The following is a 22604-nucleotide window of genomic DNA, read 5'->3' as shown; positions in this document are numbered from 1 at the left end:
GTTCAAATCACTGCACGGTCCGCTCTCCAGCCTGGACTCAGACTAACAGAATAACACCATCACCTACTAAAGTTTTCAAGGCAAGAAAGTGGAAATTGGCTTTTATCACACCCGCTCCCTCACCTTCCACAATGAATTGGTTCAGACTGGTTATCAACTTTCATTGATTCTAACTCCTGAATCTCCACGGAATTAAGAGTATTCCCACCCACTATCTTGGTTTAGAGTTTTGAAATCCTCCTGCAACAAATCTCAAACTGGTTATGGTATCTTTTCATTAGTCCTCTGCCGTGAATCTTTCCTGTCCTAAGGCATTTTCAACCTGCAGCCACAATAATTTTAATATTAATATTATTTTTAAAGTTTATTTATTTTGAGAGAGCCCGCATGCACAAGCAGGGGAGGCACAGAGAGAGATGGGGAGGGAGCGAGGGAGAGGATCCCAAGCAGGCTCCGCACTGCCAGCGCAGAGGCCGATGCGAGGCTCATGTGAGATCATGACCTAAGCCGAACTCGAGAGCTGGACACTAAACTGAGCCGCCCAGGCACCCCTCCCATAATGATTTTTTAAAAACATAAAAATCCAGGGGTGCCTGGGCGGCTAAGTCAGTTAAGTGTCCGACTTCGGCTCGGGTCATGATCTCATGGTTCGTGGGTTCGAGCCCTGCGTCGGGCTCTGTGCTGACAGCTCAGAGTCTGAAGCCTGTCTTCAGATTCTGTGTCTCCTTCTCTCTCTGGCCCTCCCCTGCTCATGCTGTCTCTCTCTCTCTCAGAAATAAACTAAAAAAAGAAAAAAGAAAAAAAAACAAAAAACAGAAAACACATAAATCTAAATGTTATTCTCCTGCTTAAAATTATTTAATCCCATGCTTTCAGAACGAAGTTTAAACCCTCCAGCTCCTCATGTTTTAGTCTCTGCCTCATTTCTAGCACCTTCCCCCAGGCAAATCTTCTCCATTACCACACTCCCACCACCACAACCAATTTAAATTTTTCTCCCAATGTATGGAACTACTTGCCACTTCTCCAGCTGTCTTATATTGTCTCTGTCACGTTATCTGGGCCTTTACACACACCCATTCCCTCAATTACTAGGACTATCACCCAACCTGGATAACTCCTCCTTGGACAGGAGGTTTGAGGTAATCACAGACTGCTTTCACCAAGACCTCAGCCCTGCACAGGGACGTGCACTTGGAAGGCTTATAAACCACGGCACTCTGACGCATGCTGGAGAGCACACGGATACTGCCGCAGGAACCTAGATCTCCCCTCTTGTGGCCCAGGTCAGTGCTCGCTTAGTAGTAGCATGTCACAGATACGTCTGTCCATCAGTGATGAATACAAACTCAACCTGATTTACCTCCAGAAAGGTCCATCTTATTGCTCTGTACGTTTTCTTCTGGTGAGTCTCTCTGAAGTAAGAAAATGGAGCATGTTAGCAGGCCTTAATTTATTAATGAAAATAAATGGAAAATGAAAAATTTCATTACTTGTCAAAAGTCAAAGAAGATATGTGACCCGTGTTTTTTTTAGCTACAGCTATAAAAATAAAGAAGGCTTCATGGCTAATTTTACTGTAGCCTCCAGCATACTCACAGGACTCAAATAATAATTTGTTAAGAAAACAAAACCTTAAATTAGGGTAAATTTACAGACCACCATTAAAAGGGGAGGAGGCTGCAGGGAAAACGTACTTACCGAAAAACTGATATTTGAAAACTGTTTAACGAATGGATTTATCCACGCTTCTTCTTGTTTGTTTCCACCTTTCATGGTTCCCTTTGCAAAACAAAAGAGTAGAAAGCTGCCATGGCCGCCTCTACTGACCTGGATACAGCGATGGGTCACTATAACTTTAAGACAATTCCCAACTCTAATTTTTAGCCAATTAATTTCTCCTTCAACCAACTCTTATCCGAGTTATTAACAATTACAAATCAACTTATTTGATTTTCAACTTCCTTTGCTCCAGTCCTCTGGTATAGCTGTGATGTACAGAGAAATCCCTAAAGGCAAGCAGTCAGAAGGAAAAGATGGAAGCAAAGGGCCTTGAGGACCCACATGAGGAAAAAAGGTCCTCGGACTAACAGCTTCCGGTTTATAACTGGATGGGGCTCTGAGAGCTGAACAATAATCCGGATCTGTGGCGCCCTCACACCACACTAATGTAAAAGTAGTCATTAGGTTTCTCGGGTTCGTCCAAAGAAACCAACGTAACCCGTACTTCAGTCATGCTGCATGGACTGTGCTGAAAAAGCACTGCATGTTTCCAAATGAAAGACTTTAAAAATTCCGATCTGTGTTGCCGAGAACACAGCACCCCAGCAGCAGCTAGAGCTGGGGACCCCCCAACCGCCCGGTGCTGGCTGGGCACGGGCAGTACAGAAACTACTGAGACATGCTTCGAGGGGGTGAATGGTGAATGGTCCACAACCTGCCCGGCTGACAGTGAGGCTGGAAGCCACGGGGACCAAGGTATCCCGTGAATATGAAGACCACGGGGCCATTCTCGGTCTGCTGCCTTCATCTCCCTTTCCCGTTGCTACCGCCTGTTCCTTCCGACTGTGGGACAGAACACAGCTTCACAGTCCCCCCAAGTGCAGGTCTCTGAAGCAAGCACCTAACCCTTGCCGCGGTTTCGGAAGTCATCCTTGATTCCTCTGCCTCTCACCCCACCCCACACCGAACTGGCTGCCAAGGCCTTCTGGTCCCTTCTATTCCAAAGTGTCTCTCCACTCAGCCCTTGTGCTACACATCCATTCTTGCTTCCCAATTCAGGCCCTCCCTTCTCACCCAAATGAGTGCAGAAGCTTCCTGAGATCCCCAGCTCTGGTTCCTCCTCAGGGCCAATGATCTCTCATACGATCACTGGTTAGCTTTCTTTAAAGTGAGTAATTAAAAAAAACCAAGTTCATGTTGCTTTCTATGCAAGTTCACTGGCTCCGTATTTTAAACAGAATAAAGCTCAAAACCTTTGGCACAGTACTGAGAAGACTTTACAGCCTGCCCTTCGTCTAGCTATGGAGCCAGATCTCCGGTCCCCACTCCAGAGACTCTACATTTTGGTAGGTCGGGCTACTGTGTTCCTTAGCACATCCCACCCCCAGGCATCTTCCAAATTCAAGTGGGCACTCCTTAGAGCTCTCCTACGCCCCACACTAGACTCTGAGCTCCTCCAAGCTGCAGCTCATGTCCTCGTGGTTTGGAACCCCCAGCACCAAGCACAGTACCTGGCACACAGCAGAGGCTAAATAAATGTTTGCAGTTGCTTTCTAAAAGATTTTTACTAGCAGAAACAAAGGAGAAAGAGTAAAAAGGCTACACACCCTTTCCCTTCTCCTTTTTTTGCCACTCAGACCCTGTAAGGAAAGACAAAGTCACAAAACAGCATGGTCCAGTGGGAAGCACACAGGGTTTGGAATTGGAAGACCTAAACTTAAGTCCTTGCTCTGTCACTTATAAGTTATGCATCTTTGGGCAAGTCACCACCTTTTCCAGTCTCAAATTCCTCATCGATATTCTACCTCAGAGGGTCATGAGGATCAAATGGCTCATGTGAAATATAGGAAAGCACTTCATAAGCTACATGGACAAGCAATAGGCAAATTCAGCCAAATGGAAAACCTTTGTAAATGAAAATGGCCGGTCCTAGACTGAGAATCCCAGGATTAGAGGGGAGGGGGCGCCTGGTGGCCAGCTAGTGGAGCGACTGGATATTTCACCTGCAAGGTCCCTCGGGGTGGGGAGGGGGGTGTAAAAAACAAGTTTCTCAGAAAGGGATGAGGGACAGGGAGAACCACATGGGGGACTGGGTATATATTTTGAAAATGGTCCCCAAGAGAATCTGACACCAGCATCCAGTACCATCTCTTAAGAACCCATGCTCTAGGTCAGTGGTCTCAGACCTGGCTCTGCATCAGAGACATCTGGGGTCCAATTTCCAAAACTACAGTAGGCCCGGGGTACAGGAAGTTGTGCTTTTAACAAATGCCATATGATTCTGACGTACCAACAGGTTTGGGAATAAGATTTGTCCACATATTAGAGAAAAACCAAACAACTCTGGTCATTCCTAGGGATTTCTGTCACAGGACCTTTTGGGGTGAGGGAAGGGACACGGATTGGGAGGGGATGAGAAAGGAAGACAGTGAATCTGGATAAAGGGGGGTTTGGGGACTCCGGGTGAAGTAGAATGGGAGATGGACTGGTGGTGGGATGGAAAAGAGTCAACATGGAGATTTGCCCTTCTCTTCATCCCCACCGCTGTGGGCCCCCCACCCCCCCGGTGAGGGGCTGTCCCAGGCAGCACTGGTAGAGGGGGGGGAGGAGAGAAATCCCAAGCTGCAGCAGTGGGGAGAAAGGAAGTTCCTGTGGCCTTACAGTTTTCTAGGCGGCTGCCCGCACACGAGACTACACCTAAGTCAGGGACTGCCTAGACTGTACTGGTCACCATAAATGGGCAGGCAGGACAGTGATTTTCTGAGGGTAAACTACCTTTGGAATTCAAAGTTTCAAGGGCTGTGCCCTTGAAATGTTTACCTTCGATGACATTTTCTTTGTATATGGTGGCCAATTTAAAGATGAGTTAAGCTCTTGAGATGAATTACTATTCCACATTCCAATCTCTACATCCTCTTCTTCTTCCCAGCCAGTGGGGCGATTTCCAGGCAACGGCATATCATCACCACACCAGCCATCTTGCATAGATTTTGGCCCTGATTGTGGATTTGTGATACAAAGAGAATGCTGTAATTCAACAATTCTTTCTGGAGGATGTGCACTCATTAATGGGGTGGGGCGAGACCAGGGACACCTAAAAAAAAACCCCTATTTTTACTTCCTTTCCCAAATTTACATGGCAGAAGTGTATGTTTTATACTGAGCTAGAAGTTCCATTAAGCAAGAATTTTTAAGTAATCTCTACACCCAACACGGGACCCAAACCCACGACCCGGAGATCAGGAGTTACACACTCCACTGACTGAGGCAGCCAGGCATGCCTAAGTCAGAATGTTTTTAAATTAAAAATTTCAATGAATCATCTCCCATGCTTTTACAAACAGAAGGTCCCTAAGAAGGAACAATGGTGGCCTTCCTGTTCATACTCACTTAACATTCTGTATGGCAGCACACAGGGCAAAGAAGATGGAGGAAGTTTAAAAGAATTCATTTTGATATATACTTTCAATGAGAATGACCAAAAAGTATTGCAAGTCACAAGTATAAAGTATCTCATTTCTACATTCAGCCTTTGGAAGTCCTATGGGGTACTTTCCCACACACAACTTATGGTATAGTGACAGTGCTCATCTAAATAACAGGAGGTCCTTCCTGAACTTTGCTCATTTTACATATAATATTCAGGGAATTATCTGAAACCTGAGCCAGACATTTTGAATACGCGTCCACGCGACTATATATTGAGTCTCTCATGTCAGATGGCATAAAAGCTGCTTGACGATTACTAGGTAATCTTATTTGGTAAAGTATAATTTATATTTGGTGAAGTATATGCAAATCCTTAATAGTTAACACAGCGCTAAGGCAAAGTAAGAAAATGCACAATGATAAAAGAACAAACCGAGTTACAAACTCAAACAGTGAAATCATCTAGTATGATGATACATGGACACATTTACCAATGATATAAACATTATCTGATTATTTAGTCATAGTCCATGAGAGATCACCACTGTGACAAAATAGCTACCAGGGATTATCAACAACTTACCAGACTTGCTTAATGCTTGAGGACCAACAGAGCCGGAGCCCCACGTGGACGTGCTGGATGCTGCAGCCATGGGCTCCCCCCAGCTGGGACCACTGTCTATGGGTTTACCCCATGCTGAAGTACCATTATCCACAGTTGTGGCTGGAGTAGAAGGCTCCCCCCAGGGCTCACCCCAGCCTTTAGAAAATGTGGGAAAAGAAGTCATCAGCACATGGTAGGGGGTGTGATGGAATAAGGGGCAGGAAGGAATACTTAAGGAACAAAAGATGAAGACCTTCACATCCATGTATCTAATAATGATGCTGTGACGGGCAAAAAGAGATGGCATCTGTTTTATGTAAAGATGACAAATCATTTCCCATCATTACAGCTTAACTACATGGTGTGAATTTTTTCACCTCTTCTTTCATAACTGCCCTCTAGGTGTAGAGCAAATTGTTTCGAATAACCTTAATTGCGGCAAGTCATCTTCCTTTGAAGATGAATTTAATTCCTGGAAAAGCAAGTCATTCTGAGCCAAACCTAGTGAATTCAAGCAAGTAATCAAGCCGGGTAATAGCATGCATATGAAATTTTTACCATAAGTGCAACCTTTCAAATCACGGTTCTGGGATAAAAAAAAAATTAACTACCAGACTAACAAGAGGTAGCATCCAATTTTTATATATGCCAGACAATGCGTCTTAAAAATTCTGAAGAGTTAAGTTGTCCAGAGCAAAGCCTTATAAACATTGTTTAAAATAACCAAAACAGCCTTTCCCTCAGATACATACCTATTTCTTCTAAGAATTAAATCTAAATTAATACAATGAACTCTACTTGGGAGACTAATTAGATGCGGAGAGGTTAGTTTGTGAAAACACTGCTATCACTTCATCCAATGGGATTATTATTCAATAAAACCTCCATTAACAAAGACAATGCATTCCAATGACACTTAGTGAAAATGTCATTGTCAAGATAACCTGCAGAGATGGGAATTTGTTGTTATGGAAGGAAAGTGGAATATACCACCAGGAAAGTATTATCTGTTAGATACACGGCATATCTAATGGACTTGGATTTCATGAGCCTCCTTAAATAAATTTCTAAGTCCAAATTCAGCACCCAGTATTTAGAGTATTCTACTTGGATACTTGCTGTATTTCTGGGAATACTGTAGTCAAATAACAAAACCAAGACATAACTGCCTGACTCAGGAGAAATGGGAAATGTACGGCATTCCCACTTGACACCACTTTTCCGACTCTGCCTTCTGCCCTCTTCCTAACAAAAAATGGAGCACGTGAGGGTCCCAACCAGCATGGCCACCGGCAGAGCTCCATTCTCTCATGTTACCTTGCTTATCATCTTCTTGCCTATCATCTTCTCCTTCTCCTGCATTAGCCTAAAAAAGCCCTTTGCATGCATCTCCAAATAATCTGTGACTCAAATCTTACAGCAACAGTAAAGGGAAATGAGGCTTGCAGTCCTGGGGAGTACCGTGGGACGCCACCAGACTGGATCCGGTGAAAACTTACCAGAGCCGCCGCCCGCCTCTTTGCTGGAGATGGCACTTGCAGACGACGGTAGCAGCTGCTGAACCTGTGCTTGCTGGTCTGAACGGCCGCTGCCGTTTGGGACGTTTCTGTTCCACATGTTCACATTTTTGTAGTTGTACTTGCTTGGGTCTCCCCAAGCCGAAGTTCCGTCATCAATCTCCATTTTGCGACGTATGGACTCTGGGGATGGTTCCTCCCAGCCTGTGGGCTCCTCTTCCTTTGTCGGGGCTGGTATGGGTCCTCCCAGCCAGCCTGTACCGGGAGGTTTGCCTGCAGCTGCCGGGATCCCCCAGGATCCGACAAGGTCTTGCGGCTTGTTCCAGTCTGGAGAACTGACTGGTTTCGACGAATCTCCCCAACCTAGAGACTGATTAGACTTTGGAGGATCTCCCCATCCCTGGGAAGGATTAGGTTTAGAAGATTCATCCCATCCTGATGAATTATTTGGATTTATGTTATTTCCCCAAGTAAAAGAACTAGTTTTACCAAGTTCGTTCCAACCGGAAACGGACCGGTCACTGTCACTACCTCCTGAGCTAGATTTCTTATTAGCCTCACCCCAATGGTTACTCCTTGACGTCTCTCCCCAGTTGTCGCTGGCAGACACGGCCCACCCTTGGTTTGATTTTTGTCCGTCACCCCATCCCTGTTTGCTCTTTTGCGAATCATTCCACGCAGACTTCTCTTCTTTGCAGTTCCCCCACTGATTGCTCTTGACCGTTCCTGTAGCAGCAGAATCATCTTCCCATCCCCCCTGGCAGTTCGAGCCTTTGGGATCTCCCCACCGCAGAGCAGGTCTGGGATCCCCCCACCCCGATACAGATGAGGTCTCATTACTAGTAGGGCTAGTCTTATCTACACATGCCCCTGAGTTAAAAGTCTGTGTGGCAGAGCCTCCCCAGGCCTCTGTCCCATTGTCAGTCTTTCTTTCCCCTCTAGGTGATGTTTCGGTGTCCCAGGCAGTATTCTGCTTAATCGGAGTCTGTCCCCAACCAGAGTTGGACAGGACACGTGGATCCAAGTCAGTTCTGTTCACGATGCTTTGGAGTAATGTGTGCTGATCAATTTTCCTCCTATCTCTACTCTGATTTTCCCCAGTTGCTTTTTCCTCGAGGCGTCCAGTGCTTTCTGTACTACCTTCACTCTCCACTGTACCTCCTGTCTTGGCCCACACACTGTTCTGCTCGTTTGTCTGAGATGTGGCAGAACCCTGATCCTCTTCCTCAGTAGATTTCCATCCATTTGTAAACTTCTTACCGTTGCCGTTTGCACTGTCACTGGAATGCTGATTGCTAGGCAGTTTGCTCCACTCCACGCCAGGTAGGTTAGTGCCAGTGTTTTGTGCGGGAGCTCCCCATCCTCTTCGACTTCCTCCAGAACTGGCGCCATTCCCGCTTCCCCACGACGTGCTCTGGGAACCCGCTGCCCCAGACTCCCACACGCCTCCTCCTTTATTTGCATTAACTTGAAAGTTAGTGCCCACAGGCCCATTTATGCCAGGCTGCATTAGAGTTGCATTCACAGTGTCACCATTAGCTTGGCCATTAGGGCTCGAACATTTGTCTCCAGAGTAATTAGAACCATAGGCACCCCACGTAGTACCATAAGAGCCTCCGCTTTTTGACTCTCCATTGCTAAGGTGAGAAAGGGAAGTGCCATTCATAACTGATGGAGCCTGTATCTGAGGAGGATTCATTGTGCTCACACGCCAGGCCCCTGTATTACTAGGCAGTTCATTATTCTGTACTGAACCGGAGTTTGGTAAACTAGAGGTCATAAAGTTAGTAGTGTTATTTGGTCCAGTCATTTCAGTGGTAATATTCTGAGGTTGACCACTGAATGAAACCTTCTGTGTACCACTTACTTCAGATTCACAAGTTTCCTGAAGGCTTCCCCAGGTACCATGGGTGGAAGAACCACCCACTTTAGAGTTAATACTCTGATTGTTAGGCATCTGGCCTATGGTACTGCACTGAATATTGATGCCGGAACTACCGCTCCCTACAGGCCCTTTTAGGGCAAGTCCGTTGTTTTCTAATACTGGCCAGGCACCATGGTTGCTAGCTGGATTCAAAGTGCTTGGATTTAACCCTCCATTTGATGAAGAACTTACAGTGCCCCAAGCATTCATTCTGTTGTTGCTACTTTCTGGTTTGCTTTCAGGAGCATCCACAGAGACCTGACATGTGCTTATCATGGCTCCATGGGAAAAAGCCCACGGCCCAGTACTGCTTCCATGGCCCACGTTATTGCTGCTGCTACCAACCACAAACTTGTTTTGGGAACCAAGTCCAGTGCTATTCCGAAGGCCATCTTTTTCACCACCTGTGTTCCCTGAAGCCATGACAGTGATGTTTCTCTCTGATTCAGAACTGGAGACAGAATCAGCATCCATACATTCTGAAGCCAACTCTGGATCACTGCCAGGGACTGAGGGCCATGCTTCTTTTTCAGGGGAGTCGTTCACAGCAGCATTCTTACAATTTGTGCTAGAGTCACTCGGAGAAGACACAGGTCCCCGCTGCAAATTTTCATAATGGGATCCTGAAGTATTGTGGTTTAGATCTAGAATAAAGGAAAAGTACAGACACTTGTGAAGGGTCTGAAAAAAACGTTAAGTACACCACAAATGTATGTGGCTCCTCTACATTAACAAAATACAATACTTGGCAGTATGGTTACAAAGGCCAGCTGCCAACGTTTCTTATCCAATCGTTAATCCCACACGGGAAGGGTACTTTGCTGCTTTGTTCACTGATGTTATCTTATGAGCCTAGAGCAGCACCTGGAACATAAGAGCCCCCTCAATAAATATTTGGTGAATGAACAAACTGTCACCTTATCAGCAAGTAAAAGAATTTTGGTGTCGGGAAGGACGAGGTTGTAGTAAATGTATTCAGATAAGGAGGCAACCTAGGCCTAGAGGTGTTGAGAAAGCAGGGGCTGAGAAGTAGATGGGTGAGGACAAATTGATTAAACCTATTAGAAATATACTAGAAATGCCTTCTCGTCTTCCCTTTCTTAGAACAGCTTTTTCACACAACTGTTTTGGGTATTATAACATGTTTATAAAAATTACAAAGCCTTTTCATTATATTTCCATTTCATTAGTGCTTATCTTCAACCTGAAATACTGCACACAAGTAAGAGTATTTTTAGTTCCATTCCCCTTCATAAAAACTTAATTTACCTTCATAGCTATGTTTTTTTAAGAAGCTTATGATGCAGAATTATGATGATTAAAAAATCAAGTGCAGACACTGGGCACCATTAATGACCAGTCATATAATCCAGTCATTTTGGCCTCACTGCTATATCTCATTATCTAGTTATTTTACTGCAGGGAGGGGGCAGGCAGTTCTCATACTTCTAATGCTTCTCCAGATTCATTACTCTCATTTGGTCTAAGGATCTGGTAGTTAAAAGTTCCTCAGAGATGCTAACCTGCATAAGATGTCTGCATTTAGACGATCTTTAAGGGGTCGCTTATATTCTATTTTAGTTCTCGACTAGAGTGGTAATCAGAATCCTATATAGTGCTTCTAAATAACTGTTTAGACTTAAACTGTGTTTAAGTCACATCCCAGACCTAATGAACCAACCGCCAGGGGTTGGAGGCCTAGAAAACAAATATAACTCACTATCAGGATACTGCTAATGTGGAAAATCACGTTCACCTGGTATCATCTTGTCTCAAAGCACAACCTTCAAGTGGCAAAACATTATGAGCTAGAAAAGAGTAGCAGAAAAAAAGGCTAGAGAGAAACCAGAAGTGTATACATAATTCACCAAATACATGAAATGTAAAGTTCTGAGAGACTCTGATCTCCACTCCCTGTTTGAGTCAGGTTTTTCAACTGCCAAATGAAGTTTGTCACGAAACACAGGACACTGAACAGTCTGTCTCACTGGGCATAAACAAACCAATAAACTAGCACCTGCACCACCAGCAACATTATTCAGTACCATGGCTCATGTATTTTCTATGCATTTTTGTCACTGACTCCTTGGAACGACCCTAGAGCACAGCTATTACCTTCGACTTTGTAGACAGGGAAATCGAGGCCCAGAGGTTAAGTTATAGTGAATCAGATGAGGAAGACCGGACTCAGCACTTGGGTTAAAAAGAACAAAAACAAAAAAAAACCCAAAAAACTAGGTGGCTAATAAAAACACGGCTGGAACTCTACAGACACCAAGATTCAAGTTTGGGCTCTATGCAGCAGCTGTATGACCGAGTCTGCAAAATGGGGCTACAAGCAGGACCACATTAGCCAGCTGTGAGCTATACTGTCCTGTACAAAGTATTTAGTTTGACACCAGCTTCAAGTACCTGCTCCACGGAGCACAATTTGGTACAGTTGTGCCAAATTAAGAGCACAGTTCTGTAGCCAGACCGCTTGGACTTAAAAGATGCTCTACCATTTACTAGCTGTGTGATCACAGGCAAGATCTTCAATCTTTCTGCAAATTAGTTTCCTCATCTGTAAAGCAGGAACGATAATAACAACTAGCTCAAACAGTAGCTGGAAGATTGAGTGGTTAATAATTAAAAGTGCTTTGAACCATATCTGATCCCAATTAGGTGCTTAATAAATGAGAGCACTTATTATCACTAATTTATATTGACAATTACTGTGATTTTTCAGCCCTGTCTCCAAAGCACATTTTTCACTCCATCATGTCTATCTCATAAATCTCATAAAGAACAAAATTAAAAAGCATACAACAACCTGCTTACTTTAAATCTCTACATAACTCACAAAGGATGCTAATTCCTGAATCATTCCCCCAAAGGCGCCTCCTCCCAAAGGTGGGGGGGTGAGGCGGGAAGTTCCTGCTTCTTTATTGGTTTCCTTCATCTCAGTTTAAGTTTCCTAAAACCTAAGATTTCTCCTTGCTTGCTTCCTGTGCACGGCAAATCCAAAACATTGTCAAGTCTCAAATCTATCCACTTTTCTCCAAATCCAAATAATCAAGCCATCATCATCTTCTTCTTCTTCTTCTCAAAGACTAGAGCAAAAGTACTTGTTACCATTCTTTTGTTTTTCCACACATGCGTGTGTGTTTCTTGCCACTTCCACACAGCAGGAATAAGTAAGATTGAGAATGTTAGACAAAACTACCTAAGCTGAAAATAAAGGAACAGACTTGGAATTTAACAGTGAAACCGCAAAAGCATTCCCATAATGACAGGGAAAAGGTAGGACAGGTGTCGTCAACACTAATATTCAGCCTTGTGCTGGAAGTATTGACTGATGAAATATGATCCAGAAAAAAAGGTAAGGAGAGCAGAAAAGAAACAAAGTAGGTTAACTTTTTCCTCTACACCAGAAATAGTCAATGAGAAGATGTGATTGAAAAAGGATCCTAACTGCAATAGCCACAAAAACCATAAAGCAACTTGGAATGAAGCTAACAAAAATATTTAAAGTCATTTATGATTATATTTTATTGTAGGCCACACAAGACAACTCGACTAGGTAGAGAAACTTGTTCCTGAATATGAAGATATAATAATATTCTTTCTTAAAGTTTAATTCAATGAAAAGAAACTGCTAGCAGGAGTCTGTAACTTGGTTAAAGTGACTTAAAGATTCATGTAAAACAGAGAGAGAATTCAAAACAGTCTCAGAGTGGGAGAGGGTGGGTGGAGGGGGGACTGACCGCATGATCATGCAACAGCTAACCAGCAAGGCCCTGCCCAAGGGTCTAAGCTTCGACTGAACAGCAATAGTAAACCAGGAACAGTCCCAAGAATTGGTGAGATGTTAGCATTTTAAATCAATAGGAGAAAAGGAATATTCAATACTTTAAAAAGATTTCCTGAAATGAGACAAAATTTGTCAAAAGTCATCTCATATGGTTAATGTGTTAAAAGATGAAACCATGACGTTATCAGGAATGAGAATTTTTTATACAAAAGACAGCAAAACAAACACAAAAACAAAAAGCCCACAAAAGAAAGGACATAGATCTACTTACCCAAAATATGAAGCCTTTTTATGTCAGAATACTTCAAAAGCAAGCAAGCAAACAAAAAACCCCAGCAAACAGGATAGATTTTGCAAAACAAATTCTATCACCTTTAATATTAGTAAAATTTCTCAGAATCTAGTCATGAGATAGTTTGGAGGTGGTGGTAATGGTCTAAATGTGTCTTTTGCTATATATTTCTATGTATTTTAGCAAAATGAGAGACACCATCAGCATTTATTAGCTAAAATTCTATTTTTAATCAGGAAACTATTTGATACTTTCAAAAAAACCTAAGTTAAAAGAGTATTTTGGAAAATGTTTACCAAGGACCTTTTGGTTATGAAAAATGTGCTGCTTAGACAGAGGTGGGGAGAGCCTAGTCTTAACTAAAGGTGTAAGAAGAACAGGATTCCTCAGCGATTGCAACCAAAACGTTTCACATAGACTGAGACCATTTCAGAATTGGGAGAGGTCAAATTTTTAGTATGTTTTCCTTACAGCTAAGGAAACCAAAACTCATCATCACAAATGATCCAGAATATAAACCTAGAGGAACCTTATTAACAATCCTGTTAAGTTTTTCCAGGAAACAGAGAGAGAAACAGTGAGGCTGTGAAACCCTGTGCTGGTGCGAGGAAGGGGGGCAGCAGAGTTTTACTGAGTGGTGCAAAACACAAATTTGTACACACTGCACTGATGTAGGCAAACTAAGATCTGGAAGACCGTGCTTTACTGCAGAACACTGGAAATCCAAACTAGCACCAGCTCCTAGTCTCTTCACACCACAAGAAGAAGAAAGATGCCATTTCCTAGTGTCTGTGCACAAAAGCAAAGCGGACATGTGGGGGCAGAGCAAAGACTGGCTATAATTCAAGTGATTTGTAAATTAACGGTATAATCTGCTCAAGAAGAATTTAGATCCAAGAAAGTTCATTTATTCTTCTTATTAAATATATTGCACATAACAAATTTAACAGTTAAACATGTGCTTTCTGCCTTAAAGACTTCATTCTCCCCAGACGAGAAAGTCCTTCAGAAGTAAACAGTACTTCGATGTTATATTTCTGGGAAGTATGATATCGTATCACTGGGAATATGAGAGCCTGAGATGTGCAGCTTCAAACAGCACTCAAGGGACAAAGTTCAGAATGTTTCTTTCAATTATTCTGGCCTCTAGTCCAAGGGCTGGCAAAGCTTTTCCCATGAAGGTCCAATTAGTGGACATTCTCAGTCTTGCCAGCCAGATCATCTCTGTGATACCCACTCTGCCATGGTGGCCTGGAAGCAGGCATCGACAATGTGGACACGAGTGCACGTGGCAGTCTTCCAATAAACTCGACTGGAATGGGCTGCAAGCCACCCTCTCTTCAATACCACCAACCAAATGTGATGCAGGGATCAAGGCTGGCTTCTGGTTTGAGATATGAGGTGAGGGTGGTGGGGAGACAGCCATACAAGACAATCTCGGGGCTGCTGCTCCAGACCTCGACAGGGCCAGTGGTGATGGCTGTCCCTGGGAGAGGAAAGCTGAGACATGTGTGGGAAATGAATCAGCAAGACCTGGACAACCAGTGGCCCATGAGACATGAGTTTAAGATTTCTAGATGGCTGGTGCTGGATGAATGGGGGTGCCAACCTTCTGAGCAATAGAACCCAGAAACAGACAGGGGGATGTGGCCAGATGAGAAGTTCCATTTTGGAGGTGTGGAATTTGAGGGGCCTGACATCAGCTGAAGACATCTGGAAGACGTGAACCTAAAACTGGGGAGAGATCTGAAGCAAAGCCATGGGAGGGAATAAAATCTGCAAATCGGTCAAAGAAAAGGGAAAGAATGCAAGAGCTTTCAGAAGGGCGCCATCAACAATAAAAATGTAGGTGTCTGCTAAGATAAAAACGGAAAAGTGTGGTTTTTACCACAACTAAAACTAAAACTCAGTCTGGATTTGTTGTTTAGAAGATCAGTGACCTTAGGAAGAGCTATTTTAGTCAAGTGAGCAGGAGCCAGACTACAGAGGACTCAAGTAACATATCAGAGTGCAAATATAGGCCACTCTGCAAGATGGTGGAGGAGAGACATGCTGTAATTCCTCAAGAGATTGGGAGTTTAATTTTTTTCTTAAAAAGATGATACAAGCTTAACTAGGTTTATGGACGAAGGGGGAAGAGGTGCAAGTAGAGAGCAAAAAGCAGAAGTTCCAGGACAGCAAGGGCATGAACCACACTGAAAAATCAGTAAATAGCACAGGTGGATGGACAATATTTTCATCTGTCAAGTCTCTGGAAACTTTAACCTTAACGTTTTCTTTTTCAATAAAACAGCCCCATTTCTTGGTCATTCCCCATTACTCCTCAAATGACTTTGAGATTTCTTAAAAAAAAAAAAACCAAAAAAAAACAAAACAAAACTCAAGTGCAGTAAAGGCTATAAAGGGTAATGCAGACAATACCCTGTACGAAATAACTAATACAGAAAAGTCCTGTGCACCTTTCTCTGATCTTATCTCCACCCTTCCCCAGAGAGTCACCGAGTGGTAGCCACTCAAAATGCTGTATGTGAACTCATCTCTAAGCAATATGGAAGGCAGTTTTGCAGGTTTTATATTTTTTATAAATGATATCCTACCATAAACAAACAACATTCTTGAATGAACCAGTGAAAATGTGAACATGAACTATGTATTACAAGATACTGCTGAGCATATCCCCTCTTCGCATAGCAGTGGATCATGGTTGTACAGGAGACTCTCCTTATTCTTGGGGAACTTCCTGTGGAGGTATTAAAGATGAAGTGTAATGAATGCATATGTGTGCACATGTATGCACATGACGGGGAAGGTGTACACGTGAAGGCAAAGAGGAATGCGAGGGAAGGAGATGCGCGTGTGAAGTCAAGGTGGGAACCACCGCTGGATGTGGGTGCAGGGTACGTGGGTATTTGTTTCTCTCTTCGTTTAACCCTTTGACTGTCAGCTGGACAATAGGGTGTGGGTTGGAACACTTTGGCCCTGGAAGAACAATACTGCTGCTAGCCCTGTTTGGTGGATCAACGCCCCCCAAATCCTTAATTACATAAAGGCCTGTAGGTCCCCCAAATTCAAGTGTTATTTGGGCAGCAGTGGAGCCCGATACCTGAAGGCTCTAAGTCCCCTGGCATGGACTGAAAGCATCACTGTGTCTGAGGCCCAGCCACAAACAGGCAGCTGAGCCTGCAAAATGGTCTGGTTTGCCCAGCATAGGGTTCTAAAGACTTGCATAGGTGTTCCGGCGGGGTACAAAAATTCAGTACATTACCCCAGTTCCCATTACTCCTTTCCATCTTCCATTTCACTTACTTGCTAGGACTGCGAAGGTGCTTAGCCTGTGACCTCTGATTCATAAAGTACCTATTTGGGTGAGATCCCTGCTCCCTGACGGCACTGAGTAAACGAGAAATGAGTTCTGTAAGGATGAGGGAGGCGTGCCCAGCACTCCTCATCTTTTCGTGAAAACTTTAAACAAATACCTGTATGTTTATTTACTGTATGTACTGATTAACATGTAAAACCTACTCTATTAACTGCATGTTTGGGAAACAAAAAAGTGAAACACAGATACAAAAATGAAAAGTTAAGAGTACGTTCGCAAGGTTCTAAACTACACATGGCTCACAACACACAGCTTCTGTGCCTGTGGACTGCGACTCATGCTGCTCACAACCTGCACCGCGCTGCTCTTCACTGACCACTGCCCTAACCTCTGATCTGTAAAATGAGGCTTGAATGTGTTAAGACAGTGCGTGCGTCGCAGCGAACACCCCATGAGGGTTAGTCATTACTGTTGTAAATGCCCCTCAGAGGCCAGGGCAGGCCTAATGGTTTGAGAAGACTTCCCTAGTTCACAGACACCTGGTGGTTTCTTATGTGACTAAGGCTGCTCCTCCTCTGAGTAGCACCTACAAAGATGTTTTAATGTAAATATGTGACATGCTGGTAAGTGGGGGTTTGCAAATGTTTTTTTTAAAAAGTGAGAAGCACAAATCTGGTTTCTCTGCAGAGTACTCTGCCTTCATCATTCACAGGAGTCCCAGGCCTCAGCCGGATGGCCGCACCCTCCTGCCTTCTAGCCCACCTCCACATTCATGCAGTGCCCCTGAGCAAGTCCTTTGAGAAACAAGCAGGATATTTCTCCTTTCCAGCCTCTGTTGAAGATTTCTTCCTATGCTCACAGAGGCTTTCTTTTCATCTGAATGCACATCTGTCATACTTTGGAATTTCTGACCATTACCAATTTTTAAGAAAAACACTCTTACACTCCTACTGCTCCATTTCAAAACACCTTTGTTCTTTCATTTCCCAGAGTGAAAAAGTGTATGCAACATCATACCATTTTCTAAATTCACTGGCCCACTTCTCTGTTCATTTTGTCAACTCCAATGCCACCACTGTTGGGCATGTAGTAGGTACTTGAGCATGTGCTGTGTGAGTAGCCTCTCCTAAGGTTTCAATCACACTTTTAGAAAACATGCTGATAACTCAATACCTCTGCTTCCAATCTGGTTTCTCAGATGAACTTCCAACCAAATTAACCGCTTGGCATTATATATAATATGTCTAAACCAGACTTTTCTTCCTGAGGACTACAAGTTCTTCTGTAAAAGTTTTGGGGAAGATAATTCATTCAGTACTTAAATACGAGGCATTGAGCTATGTGCTTAAATCACATCACACAGTTTAATCCTCAAAGTAACCATACAGGTTGGGCACTAATGTTCATACTTACAGATTAGGAGAAGGTCAAACTAGGTTAAGTGATGTAGCCAAGCCCACACAAGGTAATAAGCGGCTGGGGGGTGGGGGGGTGGGGAGTAGTATCAGCTCAGTAGTAATTTAAGTTTGTATCCTTTCCAGTAATAATGTGCTGCTCTGATCACCTATGCTAGAAAGATCACATCTGTGTCCTCTTCCTCCTTACCCAGCACCACGCAGTACGCTGCCAAAGTACAGCATGGCTGTGTGGAGCACAGCTTTGAGCTGGAATTGGAGCTCTATCCCTCATTAGCTGGGAGATACCATAATATGATGTGCAGAGGAGTTGTTGGTGTATATAAAGGAGCACAAGAGACAGAAAGAGAGTAATTGCCCTGGCAGTTAGTAAAGGCTGCTGGGATGAGACACAGGGTCGTAGTGCAACTAAGTAACGTGTCCAGTCATCTATGCTGGTATACGTGGAGCCAGGATTTAAAAACCAGGTCTACTTGGCTCTAGAAACTTGTTCATAACCAGTATATGCTAGTGTTTTCGTGTGTGGGAACCTTCATTCTCTTCAAGTCTCTATCTGGCTTATAGTAACTGCTTCGAGAAATGAACGGACAAACCGTCAGAGCCCGTCAGAACATGTTGAAACAAAGAGCTTTGAGAAAACTGCAATCACATACATTGCCATCATCACTGAGCTGTGGCAGTAACTGAATGTATGTGCTGTCCAAATATAATCTCCACGGGGAGCGGTCTTTTTGTGGCACATGGTAATGGAGTGATCTTGTGCAACTCAGCTAATATCTTGGTGCCTCAGTTACCTCTGCTAAAAAGTGAGGATAAGAACTTATGCCTCACAGAGCTGGTGACAATTAATTGCAATGTGTTTAACTGCTTAGCACATCACTTGGGAGAGGGCACTCAACTGGAGCTACAGTTTTATCAATTTAAGCTATAAGCTATATATTAAAATGGGTAAAACCTGAAAGGACAGTGATTAAAATAATCATTTAAAAAGCAGGATGGGCAGTCAGCTTACAGGAAATGTTTTAGGGTTCCCCATTCATGACTGGGGAAAAAACTCTTATTTGCAGACACCGACAGACACAAATACAACCCCAAAAGCCATGAATGTATACACTTGCTACGCTGCTAATGAGGACCGTGGGAGTCTCGTAAGAAATGCCTTCTCTCACCTGACTGGTTTTTGCTGTTCTGCACCTCTCCGTTATTTTGTGGCTGTTGATTTGTTAAAGCACTGCTTTCTGACTGGCTGCTTAACACTTTAACAGCAGATCCCAGGTTTGCTGCTATGACAGGAAAATGCTGACCCCTCTTTAGAAGCTGTTTGTGTTCCTGGTGGCGAAATCGTGGTGGTACTTCCCGAGGATACCGAGGCAAGGCCTGTGGTGGCTGCGGCTGCGGCTGCTGCGGCTGCTGTGGCGGCTGTGGCGGCTGCTGCGGCGGCTGCGGCTGCTGCGGATTGTTGGCTGTGGCTCGCTTGGCATTATTATTAGTGCTGGTTGCTGTGGAAGTGCCGTTATTAGAGTTGGCAGGCTGAGGCTGGCTTACACTGGGCTTTATCTGTTCTGGCACTAATCCCAACAAAAGAAAAGGGGTGGAAAAGATTAGCCAGTAAAGTGTACCTCCACAGTAAGCCATCTAAGTAAAAAGGCACTAAGAAAAACAACCCTAAAAGAACAGAAAGTTCAAGTGCGCGAGGATAGCCTCACTCACCGGCTCAGGTTTGCTTAGGAGAGAGCCAAATTTTACTTCTGCTAACTACCTCTCCAATAAAGGCATGGACACCATCAGCACCCCCTGGCCTGGACAGCTCATGCTCACCAGCTCAGTCCCATACTATACTGATCAGAGAACAAGCACCTGATTGTGCAACTAGGGAACTCACAGTAGCTTCAAGAACAAATGCTGAATCGAATTTTGTTAATCCTAAAAGAATCCCCAATTCTCTGGAAACTGTTCTTAATCTGCCTCATTTGTAATGTGTTTGGTCCCTATTCATCTTTGAAAGACTGAACACAAGAACAGGTAGAAAGGATAGAAAACAACCTGACAGCTTCTTTACAAAAAGGCAAAGTTAACAATATTTTTTGTTATTAAAATGTAAAGTCTGGATCAAATAGGACAAACTCAGAACGGGGAAGTGAATACAAAGATAACAGAATGAAATCTATGAAACTAATCAATATGAGAGAAATTACAGATAATCTCTCTTAAGCAGATCTGAGAAATAGCCATTTATCTACTATATGAACAATCTAAAATTATAAACAGTGTATTTTTAGACTCTTAAAAAAGAGATAAAATAAGTAGACAAACTGCTGGAAAGGACCTAAGCCAATGAAGATATACCCAGTCCCTAAAACTACCCAGGTGCAGCATAGCATATGAATTTTCGGTGCTAGATGGACCCAGGTTTTAATCCCAGTGCTGGGCAAGCTGTATAGATGTGACCAAGGTTGTGCTCCCCCCCTGTAAAATGGGATAACACCCATACCTTGCAGAGCTATCCTCAAGTTAACTATGTTACTGCTTAAAGAGCGCCAAGTACAAGGTGATACAAACGGTGGATATTTGTTAATGATCGGCACAATACCACCTTACACTTTGGTAGCCATTTAATGTTTCTGTGAGAGTTCAATGCATCTTTACAGATGCCACTGTCAGATAAATAAAGTGAAATGTCTCCATGTGACTAGTGAGGATGCTCAGAGAAAATGCTGCCCAAGGGCTGAGAGCTCCGGGCCTGCAATTAGAACAGCCGCCACAGAACTGGGTCATCTTTGTGTCTTTCACCTTGCCTGTGCAGGCAGTCTTGGTCTAGTACCCAGCACAATGTATAACTCAACAAACAGAAGCCATTCTGTGGGCCAAATAAAGGAAATATTTGTCAAATGCCTACAATGTGTATGACAGTGTGATAAAGGAGGTCATCGGTACCATTTCCAGTAGCCACCTCCCCCCACACCCTACCCACACCCCCAAAGCTCTAGAGTCTCCTTTACGTAGGTCTGGCCTCAGTAACTGCCTTCTATCTCTGGGTCACTGGTGGAGTTTGTCTACGTCACTAGTAAATACAGGATCTGGTCTCTCATTTTTTCAAGTGTGACTTTGATTCCTCTAAAGTAATACAAGCAAATTGTCATTCAGAAGGAACTGCACTGAAAAATTACATTCCATCTATTGCTTTGAATCCCCTCCGTTCTTGAAGGCAACCAAAAAGCATTGCGTTGGTAATTTGAGCCAAGTACATTCTAGGTCTACTATACAAAGTTATATATGAAAGTCATATATAAAGTCATATATGAAACTTTTGTCTCCCAGATAATTTAATGCTCCCAGAAACCAGCCAATAATGTATATTCCTCTGCACAAGGAAAACAAGGCATAGAATATTCTAAAGTACCTCTGAAACAAACAAACAAACAAAAAAGGTAAACATGACTATGAAATCATTAAAAACACAAAAACTCCAAGTCAACCTTTGCATGTTTAGTACCAGGTTCAGCATGGTATCTGGCAACTGAACGTAATTTTGTATACGGTTTTCCGCTGCTAAAATGCAGGCTTGCCTGTCATTTTATTACTAAAAGGAAAAGACAAGATTGTAACAATTTAAAACCCCAACATTATTTATATGAGATAGCAAAAGGAAAATGTTCTTTAATATATCCAAGGAATTAGAAGATAAGCTACAGGCAAACACTGTGAAAGACCTACGTGAATAATGCAGGAGAACCTTACACAACGCCAAAAGTGACCAGGAATTCAGAAGCAGTATTTACTTATGCCTATCACCCGGCGACCCCATCCATACCTCCAATTCAGAGAGCTGCTATACTTACCAGTAAAGTGTCATGGGGAAAATAAAGCCGAGATAGGCCCTCATTTCTGGGGTCAGAAGAAGTTAATGTTTACAGTAAAAATATTAAGAAAATGTAACTACTGATCATAAAACTGAACTGAAGTGAAATCCCAGATGTAAATAGGACATGTACTATGAAGAGTAAAGAAGTTAACTGTGTGTGGATGTAGGGAGGTAAGGACGGGGTTGCTGGGTACCAGACATAATTACTGAATGATTTTGGCTAGTGTGTTTGTGCAGTTAAAATTCAGGTTAATTATGTCAATAAGTATCCAAAGCATAAAAAGAGAAAAAAAATGAGCAAATAAAACTCAATCCATTCAAAAGATACAGAAAATGCAATAAAAAGAATTATTTCAGAATTGCAGTTAATATGAAATACAAACTAATATGCCAAGCATAAACCCCAAAATATCGTAATCAAAATAAACATGAATAAGTTAAATTTACTTATTAATAAAAGCTCTTTAGTTATGGGGGAAAAAACTTAAGGAGTGTACTTTGCAAAAATCATCCTGAAACAAAACAATACAGGAAGTTGAGGGGGAAAAGTATAGAGATATATGACCAGAAATGCTAACAAAATTTACATAAAAGTAATATTAATGTCAGGTTTTAAAAAATTCAATCAGAAACCATTATTAAAAAAAAGATGTTTCATACTGATAAAAGAAATGAACTAAAAAATATAAACAGCTAAAGAAACTTTATATACCAAAACATGTACATC

The 22604-nt window shown here is 42.9% G+C and overlaps 1 protein-coding gene across 8 annotated transcripts in view; it reads right to left on the bottom strand.

Annotated features, from left to right (window-relative positions):
• Positions 1-22604, bottom strand: part of TNRC6A (trinucleotide repeat containing adaptor 6A) — a 96713-nt gene that overhangs the window by 25532 nt on the left and 48577 nt on the right. For 6 of the 8 annotated variants that reach the window (XR_005528777.1, XM_039234405.1, XM_039234399.1 and 3 more), the window contains 7 exons: positions 19185-19583; positions 7255-9840; positions 5735-5911; positions 4543-4718; positions 3330-3362; positions 1702-1782; positions 1364-1415 (listed from right to left, as the gene is read on the bottom strand). Coding sequence is in view for 7 of the 8 variants with exons in the window: in XM_039234405.1 (XP_039090336.1) it covers positions 1364-1415; positions 1702-1782; positions 3330-3362; positions 4543-4718; positions 5735-5911; positions 7255-9840; positions 19185-19583 (3504 nt within the window). In the remaining variant the exon portion in view is untranslated. The remainder of the gene's footprint in view (positions 1-1363; positions 1416-1701; positions 1783-3329; positions 3363-4542; positions 4719-5734; positions 5912-7254; positions 9841-19184; positions 19584-22604) is intronic. The other 2 variants (XM_039234400.1, XM_039234404.1) reach the window with 2 other exon arrangements.

The sequence above is a fragment of the Hyaena hyaena genome, unplaced genomic scaffold (assembly GCF_003009895.1).
Source record: "Hyaena hyaena isolate Hyena2069 unplaced genomic scaffold, ASM300989v1 scaffold_88, whole genome shotgun sequence".
Lineage (NCBI taxonomy): Eukaryota > Metazoa > Chordata > Mammalia > Carnivora > Hyaenidae > Hyaena > Hyaena hyaena.
This window is presented reverse-complemented; position numbering and strand designations above follow the sequence as displayed.